This window comes from Zalophus californianus, chromosome 9, assembly GCF_009762305.2.
Source record: "Zalophus californianus isolate mZalCal1 chromosome 9, mZalCal1.pri.v2, whole genome shotgun sequence".
Taxonomy (NCBI): domain Eukaryota; kingdom Metazoa; phylum Chordata; class Mammalia; order Carnivora; family Otariidae; genus Zalophus; species Zalophus californianus.
The window spans coordinates 35,891,544-35,912,685 of NC_045603.1; the positions used below are offsets into that span (position 1 = coordinate 35,891,544).

Below are 21,142 nucleotides of genomic sequence, written 5' to 3' on the forward strand. Positions count from 1 at the left end.
CTCCTAATGATAGTGAAATTACCAACCAACCTTTGACCTACTTACTGATGATATTGATTGATTATTGTGTCACTCCTTTATGTGAGGGAAAAAAATAGAATTTTTGTCTACTATTTTGAGATGTTCTGGCACTTGTAGCCAAAAGTAATTCTAACTGATATAATAATTGTTGCCTATCTTTCAGGTTATTTCAGGTTGTTGTATTTTCTTGTTTGTAACAGTGTTTTACATGTTCTGCAAGCAAAACTTTGCTGTCTATATATGTATTATAAAAACCTTCTCTACCTTTTATTTTTATTTTACTTACAGTATCTTTTCATAGAACAATTATTTTAATCAGTTAAATTCATTAGTCCTTTCCTTTATGGTTTTTTCTTATTAAGAAATTCTTCTCTCTTCTAGTATCATACGTATTTTTTTTCCTAAAAAAAAGTCATAGATACGTTTTTTCCCTGAGACTTTTAAACTATCTAACTTTATCTTTGTTTTAGAGTGAGAAATCATTTTCTCATATAAATAATTGTTCCCACATCACTTTTTGAAATGTCCTTATTTTTTTGCTAACAAATTATTACATTTTTTCCTGAGCTCAACAGTAGAGCAATGGTAGAGGCTGTATGGCCAAGTCTCAAAGAAAGTTGTGGTTTTCATATAGCTTAGCATGTCTTGATGTAAACTTTATAAACTTCCAATCTCATTTTTCTATTCTAGAATTCTACATGATAATGCTTAAGGATCATTATTAAGGATATTTGTGCCTAATATCAGATATATCTGGGTTTGAATATAAATTCTGAAATTAGTTAATTCATGTTAAGGATATTACCTAATTCTCTGAGCCTCAATGCCCTTATCCAAAAAGGGGAGTAATAACAATTTTATAGTATTTATAATGAAGACTAAATGAGCTTACACATATAAAACACTTAAGAGTAAATATTGCAGAGAATAAGTACTTAATAATTGGAAGCTGCCATTAATTTTGGTGCTATTGCTTTTATTCATCTGGAGAAAAGTGGGATCGTTTTTTTGTTTTTGTTTTCATGAACATAGATTTTGAGCCTTCCATATATCCTGGCACACACCTCATTCCCTGTCTTTTGAATTGACCATAACAGTTCCTTGTTCTAGTATACATTTTAGGTTTTACCAAAAAGACAGAGAGAGGATGAAAAATTATATGAAGAAAATCAAAGGAGAAAGACCAGTAATAATGAATATTAGCAGTAATCACCACAGGACCAGAGAAGCTACGCTTAGAAGAATGTTATAGGCATCATACCACCATTTAGTCCTTGCAATACCCTGTAAGATAGTAACCATTCCATCAAAAGTGAATACACTTCCTCAAAGTTACTTAGAAAGAAAGGAAAAGAGAGTTCTAAAACTTAGGTTTGACAACAAAATCCTTGTTCTGATCTCATGTACAATACCGTAAGAAGACAGGAAAGAGGATCGGGAGCCATTCTTACTTCCTCAATAATGAAAGAACTCCATTAAAGAAAAGTACACTCCAGTCTTTATACTCCCTAACGCCCCTTTCAACCATTGGCTTTGATTCAACTGCACCATCAGTTCGGTTAGAACAGCACTCGACTCCAACATTAGGCTCTACCAATTACTTTTTATTCAATTTACCAGATTTGTAGCAAAGTTTGAGTGAAAGTAGTACAAAGGGTAGCAAGCACCATGCTGTTTTTGTACCTGGAATTTTGTCACTGTGCTGAAAACAGCCTTATCTTAGCCACAAAAGCTAAGGCACAAATACAACATAAAAATGAAATAAAAACAGTTGTGTGATAAATGGCAAGTCACTTAACTTCCCTGAATCTCTGTTTTCTCATAAGCAAAATGAGGATTTGGCAGAATGGTCTCTAAATCTAGGATTCTGGAATACAAGAGAAACAAAACAAAACAAAACAAAACTTTTTGTCCGGTGTCTTTGAAGGCAACTCTGCTAGAGAAGGTGTGAAAAGCTGAAATACTAAAAGGCAATACGTTTGTCATGCTTTTGGTGAGGTGAAAGAAAACACTTCAATGGGTAATAATTATATATATCATTTAAAGGAGTAAAAATAGGGGGACCTGGCTGGCTCAGTCAGTAGAGCATGTGACTCTTGATCTTGGGGTTTTAAGTTTGAGCCCCACACTGGGTGTAGAGATTACATAAAAATAAAATCTTAAAAAAAAGGAGTAAAAATATGAGTCTCATATCTCATTTTCTATAGACACTCTCTAGGTAGATCTTATCATTCCCTTCAGCTCCCTTGGAGTCTATGGCACTGTGTGCAAATGGAGGGAAAAGCCAATATCACAATACTGTGAACTCCAAAGCTCTTTTTTATTTTGTTTCAGGTCAACATAGTCCTCCACTGGTTGACTTTATCATTTCAGGGATGAAAAATACAACATCCATTTATATATTCCTTAGAAAGTTTTTATTTTCTCTATTTATATACCACAAATTACAACAGTAAGATTTCCCACAGAACAAAAGACAGAACTTTCTGACCCCAGCAATGGCTTCAAAGGACAAACACATGAGAAGACAGCTGTTCAGTGGCACCCTCTCCAAGGCCTGCAACATGATATATGGAGGGTCACCTTCTTCCTGGCATTTTAGAGTCCCTGGATGCCAATAAGGAGTTAATAATGCTTATCACTGATTCCCTTCAGTGAAGGTTAGAAGGCTAACTAGGAAAGACTGTAAGCTAGTGAGCTAGCAAAAATATGCTCTGGAGATACAGAGCTTCATGCTACTCTTAGAAATAAAATTACACAGAACCTAGTGCATATTCCTGGCCCAGCCCTACACTGGATCTCATACATGCCCCTCCTAGTGGTACCGTACAATGTCCATGCACAATTCCCATCAGACTCTCATACAGAAGAGTCCCTGCAGTACAGGCAGCCCAATTAGATCAGAAAAAAAGAAGAGTTCGATCACCAATCTAGTTTTTATAAAGTTGTAAATTGCTGACTCAAACATCAAACTATATGGTATGAAAACCCACCACCTAAGCTGATTCTGGTTAGTGGTTTGAACAGGGTTCAATTAAACTGACATTCTAGCTCCTTGCACCTGCCCTGACATCCCAAAGGAGAAATACTCTGAACAGGGGAAGCCAACAGAGGGGAGGTCAACTGACTGAAGGAACAGAGTACACTCTGTTATTAAAGTTTACCAGGTGTATTAGTTAGAGATTTCCAGAGAAAGAGAACCATGAGGATGAGTGTAGACGTATAGAGACAGATTTATTTTAAGGAATTGTCTTACTTGATTGGTAAAGGCTGCAAGTCCAAAATAGTGCATGGTGAGCCAGCAGGCTAGAGATCCAGGTGGGAGCCAGTGCTATAGGTCAAGTCCTAAGGCTGTCAGTGGCAGAATTCCTTCTCATTCGTGACAGGTCAATCTTTTCTTCCTTCAAGACCATCAACGAAACAGATGAGGCTCACCTGCATTATGGAGAGCAATATGCTTTACTTGAAGTCCACTGATTTTAATGTTAATCTCATCCACATAAAACACCTTAACAGAAACATCCAGAATCATTTTTGACCAAATATTTGGACACCGTGCCTCAGCCAAATTGACATATGAAATTAATCATCACACCTTGTAATTATGTATTTACTCTTCTGTTTAAAATATGTTTTTAAACATAGATTGAGGAAGCAAGGGGTATAAGAGTGACTTTGCTGCCTTTGAATGTTAAAGTACCTAGTTCTTGGTCCCTAACAAGTGCTCAATAAATATTTATTACACTGACATATTTTGGGCCTTGACTTTGTACTTTTTTAGGCTACTGTACAGAATAACCTTAGAATTCTTCCTTGTGCAGTTACCTAGTGAAAGGTCTCTATCATTTCGGGACTGAATTATGTCTCCCCCAAATTCACATGTTGAAATCCTAACCCCCCATATGACTGTATTTGGAGATAAGGGCATTAGAGAGAGACAATGAGGGCTAAATGAAGTCATAAAGGTGCAGCCCTAATCTAATCTGACAAGTGTCCTTAGGAGAAGATGAAAAGACATCAAGGATGCATGAACACAGAGAAGAGGCCATATAAGGACACAGTGAGAATGTAGCCATTTGCAAGCCAAAGATAAAGGCCTCAGGAGAAACCCTACCAACACCTTGATCTTGGACTTCTGGCCTCCAGAATGGTGAGAAGATACATTTTTGTTGGAGCCACCCAGTCTGTGGTATTTTGTTGGACAGCAACAGTTGCTCAGTGTGAGGGACTGAATCCTGCAGAAACCATGGGAGTGCGCTTAGAAGCAGATCCTGCCCCATTTGAGCCTCAAGATGACTACAGCCTTGACCCACACCTAGACTGCAGCCTTGTGGTATCCTCTGAATGGGAGGATCCAGCTGGGTTGCACCTGGATTTCTAATCCACACAAACTTTGAGATAATAAATAATTTTTGTTTTAACCAAGTTCGGGGATAATATGTTATACACATTAGATAACTAATACAGTTAACAATGTTAGACAAGACTTTTCTGAGGATTTCCTTCATGTATTTTACCATAGGCATTAATATATAGATTTCAACAGAAACAAGTTTTCACAAAAAGTAGTGCATTATAGTAAAGTGTGGAGTAAAGAATTCAGGATTCCAGTTCTAGCTCAGACCCTAAATAGGGATATGACCTTGGATGGACAAATAATATTGTCCATACATTTCCTCATCTGAATTTGCTCTTTCATAAACTAAAGGAAAGAATTAGTTAAGGCCTAACATTCTTCCCTGAGCTAAAAGTCTCTGCTCATATGAAAATGTAAAAATCATGCTAATTCATACTCACAAACCTGATAGTGTATTTCAGGTCAGTATAATTTTATTTTGACTTGGATTCTTTTGTCATGGGTGCTGGGCCACCTTTCTCACTCTATATTCTCCAGCAGAGCAGATTTTTTGTGTCTCCTCATCTTATTCTTTTTGATTACTTTTTATATTCATATTGAGATTTCAAACCAACAAATTATGACAAAGAACAAGCATGCCTTGCCACAATTGCTCTCAAAACTATTTAAAAATCCACTAATGTACACTAAGTCTTAGAAAGGTGGTTTCTATATTCAAAGCATTCATTTTGTCTAAAAACAAAAATTTAGATCTTCAGTTGTATTGCTTCTTAATAAAACAGATAATAGAAACAAAGTGGGGGAAATGGCATAATCTACTCACAACAGATGCTTTAACATATTTTAACAATCTTGGTTGATATATCTTTTTTGTGTTATTTTAGATAAATGAAACCACAACTGTATTATTATACTAAAATGCCTTATACCAATGGTTTTGAAAGAAGAAAAAGGTATCTTCTGTGGCTAAAGGTAATAATTTAGTTTGATTCAAAAATAGCTTAAGAGAAAATACCTGGGGCCCCGTGTGGCTGTCAGTGAAGCATCTGACTTCAGCTCAGGTCATGATCTCAGGGTCCTGGGATCGAGCCCCCCAACAGGCTCTTTGCTCAGTGGGGAGTCTGCTTCTCCCTCTCCTTCTGCCCCTCCTGCTCGAGCTCACTCTCTCTCTCAAATAAATACCATCTTTTTTTAAAAAGAGAGAGAGAGAGTTGGGATGCCTGGGTGGCTCAGATTGTTAAGCATCAGCTCAGGTCATGATCTCCATGTCTTGGAATCAAGCCCCATATCCGGCTCCCAAGTCAATGGGGAGTCTGCTTCTCCCTCTCTCTCTCTGCCTCTCCCCCTGCTTGTGCACATTCTCTAATGAATAAATAAAATCTTAAAAAAAGAGAGAGGGGGAGAGTGAAAATACCCAGTCCTTCAGCACACCATTCATTCCTTTCTACATGAATGGCGCTTATCTGTACTTCTGTTTTTTTCTGCTTTAAGTACATCAGTTGGAAAATACATGGCAGATGGTTTAGCCCTAAGACTTGAATTTATTTATGAATCTTAGTATATAGTTAGGCTAAGAAATTTTGTATACCCAATTCCCCATTAGTGTCTGTACACTACAATAGAAGGGACTCTGTTAGAACTGGTTCATTTCCTTGGCTGAGTAGAATGGGGCAAACCAAAAATTGGTGTTATTTCATCATGAAGAAATTAATGTGTCATCGAAATGCTTCTACGTCTGTATATGAGCCTGGGTCTAATCAGAAGTATTTGCTCTAAACTTTCCTTTCCCCTGCATACACATACACTTCTCTCTTCAGACTCACAAAGTTTCTGCCGAACTGGCAAGACAGTTCAGTATCAAATGTTGTTTTACAAATATTTTTTGAATTCCAATATAGAGAAAAACCTAAGAATGCACTTTGGTTCCCAATTAGTCCCATTATCAAGTCCTCATTAAATGTGTGGGTTATCAATCAAATAATGAGTGTTGGGAATATTTTGCAATAATTATATTACACCTGTTTTCATCATGTATTGTTTATTACATCAAATCAACTGTCAATTTAATGATGGGTCAGAATGGTAAAAATGAAAAAGAGCATGGTTTTTTTTTACAAAGAAAGAATGTAAAAATATAAAAGAATAATTTTGGAGAGGAGCTCTTTGGAATACTTCATTAGCTTTGTTAATTCTCATGAGAATAAGAATTTAAATGGTTTTACTATACAATATGCTAAAAGTTATTCTTAGCTCTGTTATAGAAATTTTAGGAGCATAAACACTCTATTGAGTGGACTCTGACATGAAACACTTAGAGCAAGCAATCTAGGTATAATCCCTCCCCCAAGCCAAGAAAAAAGTTGAATGGAAGGGCCATATCATCATAAGACACTAGATCCTAGCAACAGATGATACAGTCCATTTGTTTATTCTCTCAACCATACATTCATTTATTCACTTACTCATCAACACTGAGTGCCTTTTCTGTACTAAGTACCGATTTTGGTATCGAGGTTTCAATAGTAAGTTTCATATTTGGTCATGATTAAAGTCTAGTGAGGAATATAGTTAAGTAAACCACATTTGATGCAGAAGCAATTATAGAGATATTGGAGATATTGGGGAATCTGATAATAATTATAGACTCCCTTCCAAGAAAATGCATATTCTAATTATTCTAAAATTTAGTATACAATTTCAGAGGTTTCAAGGACCCTCAAACATTCACCACAGACCACTTAAATATTACCACAGAGTAAGAACATCTTGTTTACAGAGTCTCACTAATTTGTATCTGTGGTGTCCAACTACAGGACAGCAACATAAAAAAGTTTTCAGTGACATGTGAACATTTTCTGTAGGGATAGTAGTCTGTGGATAAACACACCCTTGCCATGATCAGCTGCCTGCTGTGCAAGGGAAGTTCTAGAGACTCACCATACTTAGCTTGAACTTCAGCAAAGGTGGTCCCGTTGTGTTTATATAATCATCTGTTTATAAACAGCTGGTCCAACAAGCAAAAAGATTATTTTTATTTACCTTGTTTCCAAACCAGGTATTCTCCTAGGAGGATTAATTGTAAGTTAAAAAGAAAAGGTAGTCAAATAAAATTGGCTATTAAAAAGTAGCTCCTTGTGGTAGAAGCAAATACTTCAGTGGTATTTCTGGATTCATTCAAAGCTAAACCAAGACCTTTTTTTTACAACTTAAGTCTCTATGTTTAAACATTTTTAAAGTTGGCAATGTAGAGGCCATTAATTAAAAAGTTAACCAAAGGACACAAAAATAACTTTCCAGTTTTCAATTCAAACCTTCCATAAATTTAGTTAATAAAAACAGGTGTCTTTTTTCCCAATAAAAAAAGATCCAATTGAAATGAACTTATAGATTTAGAAGAGAAACCTGAATCTACAGGAAAAATGACAGAGTTCCATAGACAAAGCTACCCAACTCTATCAAGCCTACTATTTTTACTAGCAAACACTTTTGTTTTTAATTTTATTCAAATTTTATTCCATAGGCATAGCCTTAAAGAAAAAATAAACCAAAACATTATTTCATTTTCACACTATTTATTCAACCATTTATCATTCATTTATCCATCCATCCAATTTAACAGGTAAGTTCCATACAGTGTGTTCAAGTAATGGCAAGACCTGACTGGAGTTGTGAACTAGGTAGCTGGTGCTAAGATAGGAAAATGTAGGCAAGAGCCCCTCCACGAGGCCTTGCTGGTGTAGAGCAGAGTTCATATTTTCTTACAATGTAAGACTAACCTATTTAAATGTTTAAATAAAGAAGTGGTACTAACGGACATATTTTAAATCAATCTACTCTTTTAAAGTTGAACCTCCTGCTAATTTAATGAAGCAGCTTTACAAGCTCTACCAAAACATACCTTGAATTTTCCTTTTTCTGTGCTTACAAATTATTTGCATTTGGAAATCTTGATTTTCAAAACAATTAACCATTTAGTAAAATGAAAATTTGAGGATTGAAATACTTGGGCTTTAAAAATAATTGCGGAGAAATTTATTTGTAGACACGCTGAAGTCAGAAGGTTCTAAGAACAATCCAGACTGTTAGTTGCCATGACTAGGTAGCTGTGAAAATTCATTTTATATAGCTGACTTTAAGGGCCTGTTGAATTGTGGCTATCTCCCCAAACTGGCTACAAAGCCATTTATCATCTACATACTGTCTTCCTCACACGTCTTCTTTCAGGGTCATGGTATTGTTTCTCTTTGCCCTGCTGCTCCTTCTTATCTCTTAATACTGAAATCAGCAAATGTTCCATGTAACGAAATTTATCAAGGAATTTATGCTAAACACTATGAAGGATATTGCAAACAACACAAAGAAAAAGAAAGTCTCAGGGAAGAAACAAAGAAAGGAAAGAATCACAATTAAAATATGATTTGGGCAAAGGAGTAAACAAGAAGAAAATAAATGAAGTAAAAATAATATTTACTGTGTGGCTACCACGGCCAGTAACTTTATAAGGCAGACATGCATTTGTTGAACACCAGATATATGTCACAGCTATTAGCAGCTAGCATTACCATATGATTACTAGGCAGCAAGCAATGTGTAAAGTAACTCACAGTAATCTTCTAACCACTCTGTAAGTCAAAGAGATGAACACTCTCATTATCCCATTTTATTAAGGAGGAAATTGAGGGAATCTGGCTCCAGAGGTTGAACACTTCACCTAACTTCTATAAGACTAAAAATCACTTGAACAACATGTTAAACAGAAACATGAATATTACATTTTTGGTAGATTCTGAGGTGAGGCCAATGGCCGTGAATTTTTACAAACTCAAACCACCATCACTACCACAACATTGCCATCACCAAACCATCATGTTAACCCAAATTCAGTGATTTGGATTCTGATATTGATGACTCTTCAAACACATTTGAAAAATCCTGTGTTATGATACTGTATATTCTCCAGCACTGTGTTAATTAAATCTCATGTGCACACACTCATCTGGAGATATTGATACAGGCATATTCTAATTCAGTAGCTCTAATGTGGGCCCTAAGAGCCTACATTTCTAACAAACTTAGAGGCGATGCCAGTGTGGCCAGTTCAAGAATCACATTTTCAGTGGCCAGAATCTAATACAGTATTGGAAAATCTAGGATTAAAATGATAAGAAAGGGGTGCCTGGGTGGCTCAGTCGTTAAGCGTCTGCCTTCGGCTCAGGTGATGATCCCAGGGTCCTGGGATCGAGTCCCACATTGGGCTCCCTGCTCAGCGGGAAGCCTGCTTCTCCCTCTCCCACTCCCCCTGCTTGTGTTCCTGCTTTCGCTGTCTCTCTCTGTCAAATAAATAAATAAAATCTTAAAAAATAAAAAAATAAATAAAATGATAAGAAATATAATTATTTTCCATAAAAAATTCATAGTCTCCAAAAAAATGAAAAGGCAACTTAATGTATGGGAGAGAATATTTGCAAGTCATATATCTGAAAAGGGGTTAATATTTAAAATATATAAACTCATACAACTCAATAGTGAAGAAAACAATCTCATTTAAAAATGGACAGAGGACCTGAATATACATTTTTCCAAAGACATACAGATGGCCAACAGACACATGAAAAGATCCTCAACATCATTCATCATCAGGGAAATGCAAATCAAAACCACAATGAGATATCACCGTACATCTGTCAAATAGCTGTTATCAAAAAGACAAGTAATAACAAGTGTTGTCAAGGACATGAGAAGACAGAATCCTTATGCACTGTTGGTGGAAATGTATATTGGTATAGCCACTGTGAAAACATTATGCTGGATCCTCGGAAAATTTAAAAAAGATACCTTTAATCTAGCAATTCTACTTCTGGGTATTTATCTGAAGAAAATGAAAATCTTAACTCAAAAACATATATGCACCCTGATGTTCTAGACAGCATTATTTACAATAGCCAAAATATGGAAACAATTTAAGCGTCCACCGATGGATGAATGGATAAAGACGATATGGTGTATATATATAAATATATATATGTATATATTCCACATATATATATGTGGAATATTATTCAGCCATAAAAAATAATGAAATCTTGCCATTTATACAACATGGATGGACCTTGAGGAAATTATATTAAGTGAAATAGGTCAGACAAAGAAAGACAAAAACTGTATGATCTCACTTTTAAGTGAAATGAATTTTTTAAAAAACTAAGTTCATGAATACAAAAAAAAAAAAACAGTTTGGTGGGTGCCAAGGAAGGGGCAGGGCTGGGCAAAATGGCTAAAGAAAGGAGGTCAAAATTTGCAAACTTGCAGTTATAAAATAAATAAGTCATCAGGATGTAATATAAAACATGGTGACTATAGTTCATAATACTGTATTGCACATTTGAAACTTGCTGGATGGGGAAATCTTAAAAGTTCTCATCACAAGCGAAAAAAATTGAAACTATGTAGGGTGACAGATGTTCACTAGACTTACTGTGGTGACCATTTTGCAGTATATACAAATCAAATCATTATGTTATATACCTGAAAGTAACAATGTTATATGTCAATTATGCTTCAATTAAAAAAAAAGAATTTTATTGTCTAGAGAAGCAAATGGAGATATAGTCATATGCTTTGGGAACATGAAGCATATGAAGGGGGAAGTGAAAGAAGATTTACTAGAAAAAGATTTGAAGGAAACAATATTCAGCTGCATGTTTTTCAGGAATTTACTACTAACATAAGACATGAGGCAAATAAAAAATAACTAAAACAAGTAATTTAAGGCAAGTATTTCTATAGTACAAACACTGAAGACCCTCAAGGAAAGAGATTACTTCTGATTCTCTCTTATAAATATCCACTGCATTTACCAATGGTTTTATATCTATTTACCAAGATGTCTTCCCCAGTGGACAGAGTCCCTGGAGAGCAGAAACCATCATATTCATAGTAGAATTAATATCTATCCCTTGGCTCACATATAACAAACATTTTATAAATAGATGTTGAATGATCACTGCAGGCTTCAAGAAGGAGGTAGATTTGTAGCCTATATAAATATTCCAAACATAAAGGTACTTAAGTAACAGTATTCCAAATTGAAGAAACAGTGCGAGAAGCCATATTACTACTATAGTTCCATTATCTCTCATTTTGAACACTTGCCGATGTCACAGAATGAGACCAAACTCTTTGTGTTGAGTCTCAATAATATAAGTATATATCAAAGACAACAGCACCAAACTTTATTTGATGAAAGACCTTAAAAGATCATGCCTTTTGTTGATTTGTAGATGTTGTCACGGATAATAGTATTGTTGCTCAGTTCAGAAGTCAATTTTTTCCTATTCAAGGCTTCAGATAAAAATATAAAGCCTGGACTGACGTTTTGGTTGCAATCTTTTGAGAGACCACAAAGGAGAAGACCCAACTAAGCCATGACCAGGTTCTGTCCCATATAAATTATGATATAATAAATTTGAATTGTTTTAAGCCACTAAGTTTCAGGCTATGTTGTTAAACAGCAAAAGACAGCTAATACAAATGGTATATGTATGTAAAGCACATTTTCTTTCCCTGTGAATCTCTCTCCATTTAATCTAAGGTGACTACGTTTCAGTTACTTAAAAACAAAAGGGCTACAGCTGAGACACAGAGAAGGGAAGAGTTATTTCTGCCTAAGCACAAAAAAGAGTTTTTTACAAAGAGGACCCTTGTATTGGAATTTATAAATGGGTAGAAATTTACCAGGCCATGAAAACACAAGCACAGCAAACTGAGAAAAGAAAATGATCAAAACCATAAAAGTAGTAAGCTTTTCAACATTTTATTCCTTAAGTTATTATTCAGGAGATGACATATGACCCACAGTGGCAAGAAGCGGGGAGAAGCATTAGGAGAATACACTGAAAAGTTCAGTTTAGAAATAGGACTTGAACAGCTTTGAGACAGGCTAAGGAGATTAAATATGTTTTTTAATGACAATGAGAAACTGGGCTAATGATAAGATAATAAGAATGGAAAAAAAGAGGAGAGATCAGGAAAAGACATTTCTCAAGTAGAATCAGGAGGGTTTGCAGTTGATATATTGAGTTAGTAATGGGGGTGGGAAGAATTGATAGTGACTAGCAGTCTCCAGTATGGTTCCTGGATATATAGAACAAAGACAGCTTTAAAAGGTGGGATACTTTCAGTTTGACATACCCATCTAAGTGACAATATCCAGGAAGATAGATAGACAGATACACATGTGTGTGTGTATATATATATATATATATATATATATATATATATATATATGAAGATATTTAAGGAAAATACATAAATATATATAAAATAGATATATATTTTTTAGCAGTATTGGCATGTCAGAGATTAAGCAAAGATATAAAGTGAGTGAAATCTTAAAGTGAAAAGAGACGAAGAACGATATGGAAACTTGAGCCATACCAACAACTAAAAATAGATTCAAAATAGTGTGTCAAGGATGCTGAGAATAAACTAGAATGAGAAACAGGAGTAGCAGTTGCCTGAAGGAGGTCACCACTATAACTTCTGTATGTGTCAAAAGTATAAATTTGGGGAAAAGATCATTAGATGCTGTAACTGGGGCAGTATTCTTGACCACTGAGAGCAATTTCAACAAAAAGGTAAATTCAGACTTCTGTACATTCAGGAACGTCTAAGGACTGAGGTGGGCAGCAGTGAGTGAAATTAATCGTTTTAAAGAGGTTCATGATTAGAAGGAAAGGGAACTTGTGAACAAATAAATGTAGGGCAATGAGGTTTTTTTTTTCTTCTTTTAAATTTAGTTTTTGTAATTTTGTGTGATGAGAGAGAGTGAGGTATAGTCAAAATCAGAAGAGAAGGAATCAGTCCAGAGAAATGGAAGATGTTCTAGAAAGAGAGAGTCAGTAATGGGGCAAAGTCACAGAAGAGATGGGAGTAGATGAAAGGTCATTTTCTTACATGGGACTAATCAAAGTAAAAATTGGTAAAGGCACAGTTTGGTGTGGTGGATACTCGGAGAAAATTGGAGCAAGCCCATTTTATTCCAACAAGACCAAACGTTCATCTTTTGACAATGAAGTTTTAAGGATGAAGAATTTAAGGAAAGTGGTCATCATTCTTGTCAGAAACAAGAAAAGGAACTGAATGGGATAAAGTAGCCAAGAAAAAGTGTTTTTTAAAAAAATTTACCAGATTGCTTTACCAGGGTTAGAAAGGAAAGTTTTGCAGACTTACAGTTTGAAATTAAATAGATCCAAAAGGGACAGATTATTCTGAAATAGGAAAATGTCAAAGAATCTTAAGAGTCATGTTTTCCTAGGTCCCAAACACCCTCAATTACAAAGCACCACATCAATTAAATGACAGCTTTAAGTGATAAAAGAAATTTTAATTGTGTCTGGTGAAATTCTTTTGTAATCAGATTCATCCAGGTTATAGAAATACAAAACTTTATTTGAGGAAATGCATTCATCTCCTTAAAGAGACAGGTCTTCTCTTTGAATCCCTTTATATTCTCAGCAGATCTTAATATTGAGTAGTATCTTCCTAAATTTATTTTGATACATAAGTTCTTCCTGATCCATAATTTTTCATTCCAATAAGATGAGGTCCCGATGGTAACTAACAATGAATAGAATAGAAATGTCATTTCTCCTATTTTAGAATGCCAAACAAATGTTTCTAAAGAAGGTTCATTTTGAACTCTAGTAACTTGAGATTTGTGATTTAGAGAAAGACATGTAGGGATGGGGTGGCTGGGTGATAGACATTGGGGAGGGTATGTGCTATGATGAGCACTGTGAATTGTGTAAGACTGATGAATCACAGACCTGTACCTCTGAAACAAATAATACATTATGTGCTAAAAAAAAGAAGAAAAAGAAGATAGTAGGAAGGGAAAAATGAAGGGGGGAAATCGGAGGGGAAGACAAACCATGAGAGATGATGGACTCTGAAAAACAAACTGAGGGTTCTAGAGGGGAGGGGGGTGGGGGGATGGGTTAGCCTGGTGATGGGTATTAAAGAGGGCACGTTCCGCATGGAGCACTGGGTGTTATGCACAAACAATGAATCATGGAACACTACATCAAAAACTAATGATGTAATGTATGGTGATTAACATAATAAAATAAAATTTAAAAAAAAGAAAGTTGATTTTTTTCACAACACACAAGGAAAGACTTGACTAAGCAATAGTCTAAATGCAATTGCAAGAAAAACATTTTACCTGAGTGGGCACAAACTATTTTAAAGTACCTTAGATGCAATAATGAATATGAAAACACGTTATGTTCTAATTAAAAATCCATAGCATGTATTCTTAAGATTATTCATAAGAGGTCACTATGGGGCAAAAACTTTGAAATCCCAAATTGAGATACCACAACAAAGACTTAAAAGTAATAAAACCATTTCCTTACAGTTTACTGTGATTGAGTCTGCATTTTATTTCAGAGGCTCTTCCCTTGGGTTATTCTGTAATAATAAGAAGGTGAGTTCTTCCTAAACAGCTCAGTGCTCTGAAAGATCTCTACACACACACACACACACACACACACACACACACACACACACACACACACACCTCTCCACCAGCCCTGGCCGCTGGCCCATCTCTCTATCTTATTATCCAACCCAAAGTCTGCCATAATGCCTGATAATTCTGGTATAGTCTTGTGACCTCATAACCAAATTCTGCCTCTCAGTCTTACCTCATTGTACTATCTTCCTCAAATTTCTTTTTCAGATTTGTCCCCCAAAACTTATTTAGCTCTCACTGGATATCATAGTCTGGGGTCCTCAAGTCAGTCTTCAAGTCAGTCCTCAAGGTGGATCTGTCCTGCCTTCAAAGGGTTCAGACCAGGCCTCTAGGGCTCACTTAGACTGTGAGCTCCATGAGAATATATACAGTGGTTGAAATGTATGAGAAACTCAATTAGTAACTAACTAATTAACAAATACATACATCTGGGCCCAGCAACCAGGGTATCTGCTTGTCCAGGGAGGAAATTCAGACAAGTTCCCCCTTTCCTAGACTACTTTGCCCCCTGGTACAAAATCAACGTTGACTTCTGTATTTATAAGATCACACTGAAATTAGATTAGCATGATTTCTGGCCCACTTAGCTTCCAATAACTCCAGAACAGATTTAAGGTTTTTGATATCTGAGGGTGATTAGCAAAAATAGCTGGATGCCATTTCCAAGACATAAGAATATCAAAATCCCTGAAAGACCAGAGCAGTTGGTTAGTCCTTCTGCCTGTGTGATCTGAAAGGTACCTTTGTGGGATGTGAACCCTGTCTGCTTTTAGATATTCATGTCCTGAATCACCAATTTAAGACCCAGTTGAAATCTTTGAAGATTCTCCAACAAAAGTTTCCTGGAATTTTTCAAACAATTCAGAATGTTAGTGTCTTCGGTGAACTTTAAAGAAAGAGAGAGAGAAGGGGGTCATGTAATTCAGTGCTCAGAACTGATGAGTGCTTCACTTCAAAGAAAACATATCTCTTCTGATGAGTCTGACAAGAAGCACCAAGATAGTAATCTGTACCTGGAAATGTGGTTAGTGAAACAGAGTTCAACTCGATTTCTTCCCCAAAGAATGTCATCTCCATCTGGAGCCTAGAAATGCGAGCTCTTCATGGAGAATATCTTTTTAAAGAGCACAACAATCAGGGGAAATGTCATCTTCATTAATCATCCTCTCATATAATAGAGTCAACCGTAAAAATTGTATTAAGTCTAATTTCCTGAGGAGATGAGGGGGAACCGTGGAGTTTAAGCAACCATCAGATCTAAATGTAAACTGAAGCAGAGCCTTTCCTCATGCACCTCAGACTGGGATGGCTCCTGCCATTTTCTTTCTTCTCCATTCTCTCCTCCCTCCACCACACCAAATGGAGGAACAAAAGCAAGGAGAAAATGGACAATGGTCCTAAAATGAAAAGGCCATTTTAGAGAGAAAAGAGCAGTCTAAATATCCTCTATTTTATCAAACAGGATTTACTTTTCTGTCTACCAGAAGCACTATAAATATCAATCTAAAAATAATCTATGACAAATTATAACTTGTATATTTTCTGCCTTTAACAAAAAGGAAATAGTCTAGTGAAAATGCCTAGAGATATATAGAACTGGAAACAGCTTTTCAATCCATTGACAGTGTTTTCTTGGACAAAAACACAAGTTTTATTTAAGCTTATTCACAGTCATCTTTAAATAGCATCAGGACTGTTATCCATACATTACCGGCTTTTAAGTTCAATGACCAGTTGCCAATTGTTTACATAATGTAAAATCAACTGAAATATTAGCATGAACAGAAAAACAGATTGAAAAATGAACAAAACAAAGGTGCAACTTACTGCCAAAAAGACCAAAAACACATAACAAACACACACACCCAAGAACAACACCTACAACAAAAATGCTTATTATAGTGCAGTAAGAATCTGCAACAGATTCAATAAAATGAGTATATACATAAAGGTATATTTTTGTTTTGCAACCTTTTTCTGTAAAAGACCAGATAGTAAATATTTGAGGTTTTGTGGGCTCTCTCAAACTAAGTTAACTAGTTTACTAGTCTGCACTGTAATGTGAAGGCGGCCATACACAGGTACCCAAAATTGTACGGCAAGGTTCTAAACATCTTTATTCACAAAATAGGCAGCAAGCCACATTTAGCCTGGAGACCGTAGTGTGCCTATCCTTGATTTACACCCGTGCATGAAATTGTCAGGCAAACAGTACACACTTGCTAAAATTTGAATAAATCAGTACAATATGGATAGAACTTTTGAACACATACATACATGCATTTCAACAAGGAGGAACAGTTTCATTTGATATAACTAAATAATAGAATCTGACTTTTACAACTGGAAGTAAGCTTAGGAATATCTAAATATCAACCATTAATTTTACAGTTGAGGAAACTGAAGCCAAGAGCGTTTAAATGGCAGGTACTATGTTACACTTTTTTTTTTTTAAAGAAGAACTATATCAAAAAATCCTAAATAAATAATTTTTTAAATGCCAAATAAGACTTCCCTAGATTCAGTGATAAGGAACATTATTGTCATGGTATTTTGTTTGTGATAAAGACAAACAACAATTTAGTGTCCCTCTGTTATTTTTTTTTATGGCTCTACCACATTTGCCATAAACTATATTACTTAGGGGAAATGACTTTTATTTAACAAAAATAAACTGAGTTTTGGTCAATTATCATTATGAGCAAAATTGTCAGGCAAAGAGGCTCAATTATATCTGAGTAAGATAGGATCCACTAACGTTTATTACCCATTTTCCCATTCCATGACTGACATTTTTGGTTACCAAACAAACACATAAATCATTTTATCTACTATATGTTTGTTCTGCTGTTTCTCTGAAGGGGGGGCTGCATATTAAATAGAAAGATTATACAGATACAGATACCTAAATCTATAGCAATAAAAAGTGTTCATGTTTCTATTTAATGACTGTTAAGGAAAGAGGAAAACCTCAGTTATGGATCAAATATTGGAGAATTTTAAGGATAAATGCACCCCAAAGCAATGCTATTTTGTCATTGCATTAGTGTTGTATGGTATTTTAGGAAGAATAGAGGAAGATCTAAGGAATGGTTACTAGGGGGTGGAATGAAGCCTATTCTGGTCTTGTTAACAACAGACTGATGGATATCAGATGTTAACCTTTCTCCTGAATAACTATCGTTATTTCAGTTTCTTCTTTAAAACATTTCATGTTAGAATGTACATAGGTCATGGAAAGACAGGGAGAACAATCAATTAACTAAGAGAAAGTAATTATACTAAGGAAGAAACAAATATGACACAGCGAAGGTTAAGAATATGTGTAAACTTACATAAACTTGTTTATCTGAAAGAGAAGTAACCCTAAGGATAAAAACATCATGATTCAGTAGAACGGTGGTTTGCCAGTCAAGGTAAACAACCTTGAACTAAACACTCATTCTTCCTGTACTTCAGTTTTCTAGTTCCTGAAATGCAGGTTTGGACTAGATGTTCTGTAGGTTTCCTAGAGGTCCGTATTTTAATTGTGTTTGCTTAAACACTTTGCATTTTCTAAATAATTACCCAACCAAATTAAACCTTATCTGAACTCCATGGTCATACGAGATCATGGAATAAGTAGACATGAAGTCATTGAATATTTCACATTTATCTTTCATGAGAAAATGACTTTTAACCAGGATAAAATTTGATAAGAATTTTAAATCACAAACTAAAGGACGACTCAACATAACATTTTAAAAGCTATGAATGATTTAATCATGTTTGGAGAACTTCCTAAGCCAATGGGTAATGCTTCACTTTGCAAGGTAACGCATTCTTTAATTATTGTTGCCAGACAACAAGGACTGCCTGATAATAGAATGAAATCCTGTTAGTCCATTCAGGTATTACACTGTCATTGTAGATTAGAATACTAAATCTGGGACAGAATATCTCTGAAAAGTTTGAGTAAAACTAATGATGTTTTTTCTCTGTAGAAAAGTCACTGCCTATATACTCTTGGATTGACAGCTCTGAAAACCAGCATGTATCTTCCAACGTTTTAACTCAAGCAGAATTAGTACAGACTCCTAATACTCACCAGTATCAGTCAAATGCAAAACTATTGACTGATTTGGCTACCTCTTGGAAATTACTATTTCTAGGGGGACTTTCACAATTTTATTTAATAAAGGGAAGAGTTTATTAATTTTTGTTTGCCTGTTCAGCAAACATATATTGAACATAAACTATGTGCCAAACATATACAGTTTTCTGATATCTGCTACAACATCCAGAAAACTACTTGGGGAGAAAAAAACACTTTTGTTTGTATAGAGCTAGGTATTTAGTCACAGGATTTTTTTTTTTTCTTTTCTTGTGATTAATGGTTTTCTTCTTTTACCATTTAGCTTAATGAGGACTTCAATTTACCAGTATCTTTAAAATACATATGGAAAACTGTACTTCCGTAAAGTGGTGAAACATAATGCCTCATAGTGCTGAGGACCTTAAGTCCTCAGAAATGTGATCTCCTGATGCCCCTGTTTCTGGCCTTCAAGCGCCTCATTTTCCTGATCCCAAATCCTTGTATCTCCGTGCTAGGAATCCATAGGTACTTACCTCAAAACTCCATAGGCAAGAGTTCCACAGAGGATACTATATGATGGCAGAGGTGCAAATGTTGTAAAAACAGAGATGGCTGTAATAAAAGCTAATGTTAAGTGCCTCTGCCTCAGGCACCATGGCTGTCTCTTTACATACAGTATTTCACGTAATCTGACAACTAGCCTGTGGAGAAGGTATGATCACCCCATTTTACAAATGGAAAAACTAAGGTTCAGAGTGTTCTCAAAACTAAGTTTCATTGAATTCTGTCTGACTCTGAGTCCCCTGCTCCCAATATTCCATAAGCATAAATAGACCAGGAGAGGCAGGGTGGGGGAAGAAAATCTAAAGAAATTCTCGGATATACTGCTCCCCCCCAACCTATGTCCAATGAGGGCAGGAACCTAGTTGCTTTTGCTGTTCACAGCACCTAGCTGGGGACATGGTAGCCACTTCCTAGACATTGTTAAATAAATGATAGTTTATAGGCACATTCTTCTTTCCACCTTTACATGGTGACTTATATTTATCAATTTTGATTTTGACAAAAATCAACAAGTAAAATGAATAGAAAGGTTTACGTGTGTATGCAGGGTCATACATTTATCACAATAAGACATGTTGAACATTACAAAAGTAGATATAAGAAAATATGAGCCTGAATATTTTTAAATGAATATTAACTGGCCTCAGCTTTGAAATTGTCAGTGAAGGATCTTGTATAAATATGCAAAACAGCAAAAAGAACAAAGACTTATTGCTAATTATCCCAGAAGATTTTATTCTTGGTTACTATCACCAAAATCATGCACAGTTGGATTTATCATTTAGATGATCTTTCTGCTTTAGAGAGGAACACATTTATTAGAAAAAGCGTGCTTATGATTCTCATTCTCTTCAAAACTGAACATTCCCTCACTGTGCTATAATGGGGCAGATACTACATTTTAAAATATACCACAAAAGTTGGGTTACATGTATGATCTCATCGCTAAGAGCAAATGGGCCAAGAAAAGGTAAACAACAAGTAGAATTAAGTAAAGGAAAGAAAATGACTTCTCTACCCAAATATTCAGTTGAGCAGAAGGGTGGAGAATCAGAATATTCTTGATCCTCTGTGAAATAACAGGCACACAGGTTAGTTCTGGGGCATTCTTCTTGCCTCCTTCCTTGCCTTCATCACAGGAGCTTTACATGTGCAATATATTAAAAAACAAAACAACAACAACAACAACAAAAAGCATGGAGTTTTGGAGGTAGTCAATGCTGCTCAATTCAGGCTTTACCACTTATATACAATTTGACCCGAAGAAAATAATTTCTCTCAAATTCAATTTCCTCATCTCTAGATTGGAGCTAGTACCAGTTACAGGCTGTTGAGGGGATCTGAAATAATGAATTTAAATATCAAGAATTAAGCATCATACAATAAACACTCCTAAATTGATGGAAGCTACTGCTATTTTTGTTATTAGCAGTAATAATGGTGGTGGCCATAACTGTAGTTAATAGTAGCATGAGCAGTAAACTACTTAGCAAGTAACATTCGAATACACTCCCTTTATTGTGTAAAAAGAGTCTTCAGTGGAGCTAACCTAACCATGTTCTGATTCTTCCTCATTCCTGTATGTGAA

General features: G+C 35.4%; 1 protein-coding gene across 1 annotated transcript in view; it reads left to right on the forward strand.

Moving 5' to 3' along the window:
* The first annotated feature begins 4,267 nt into the window (after positions 1–4,267).
* Positions 4,268–21,142, forward strand: part of LOC113922401 (cationic amino acid transporter 3-like) — a 64,266-nt gene continuing 47,391 nt past the window's right edge. The window contains 1 exon segment of the mRNA XM_035729304.1: positions 4,268–4,354. Coding sequence (XP_035585197.1) covers positions 4,268–4,354 — 87 coding nt within the window.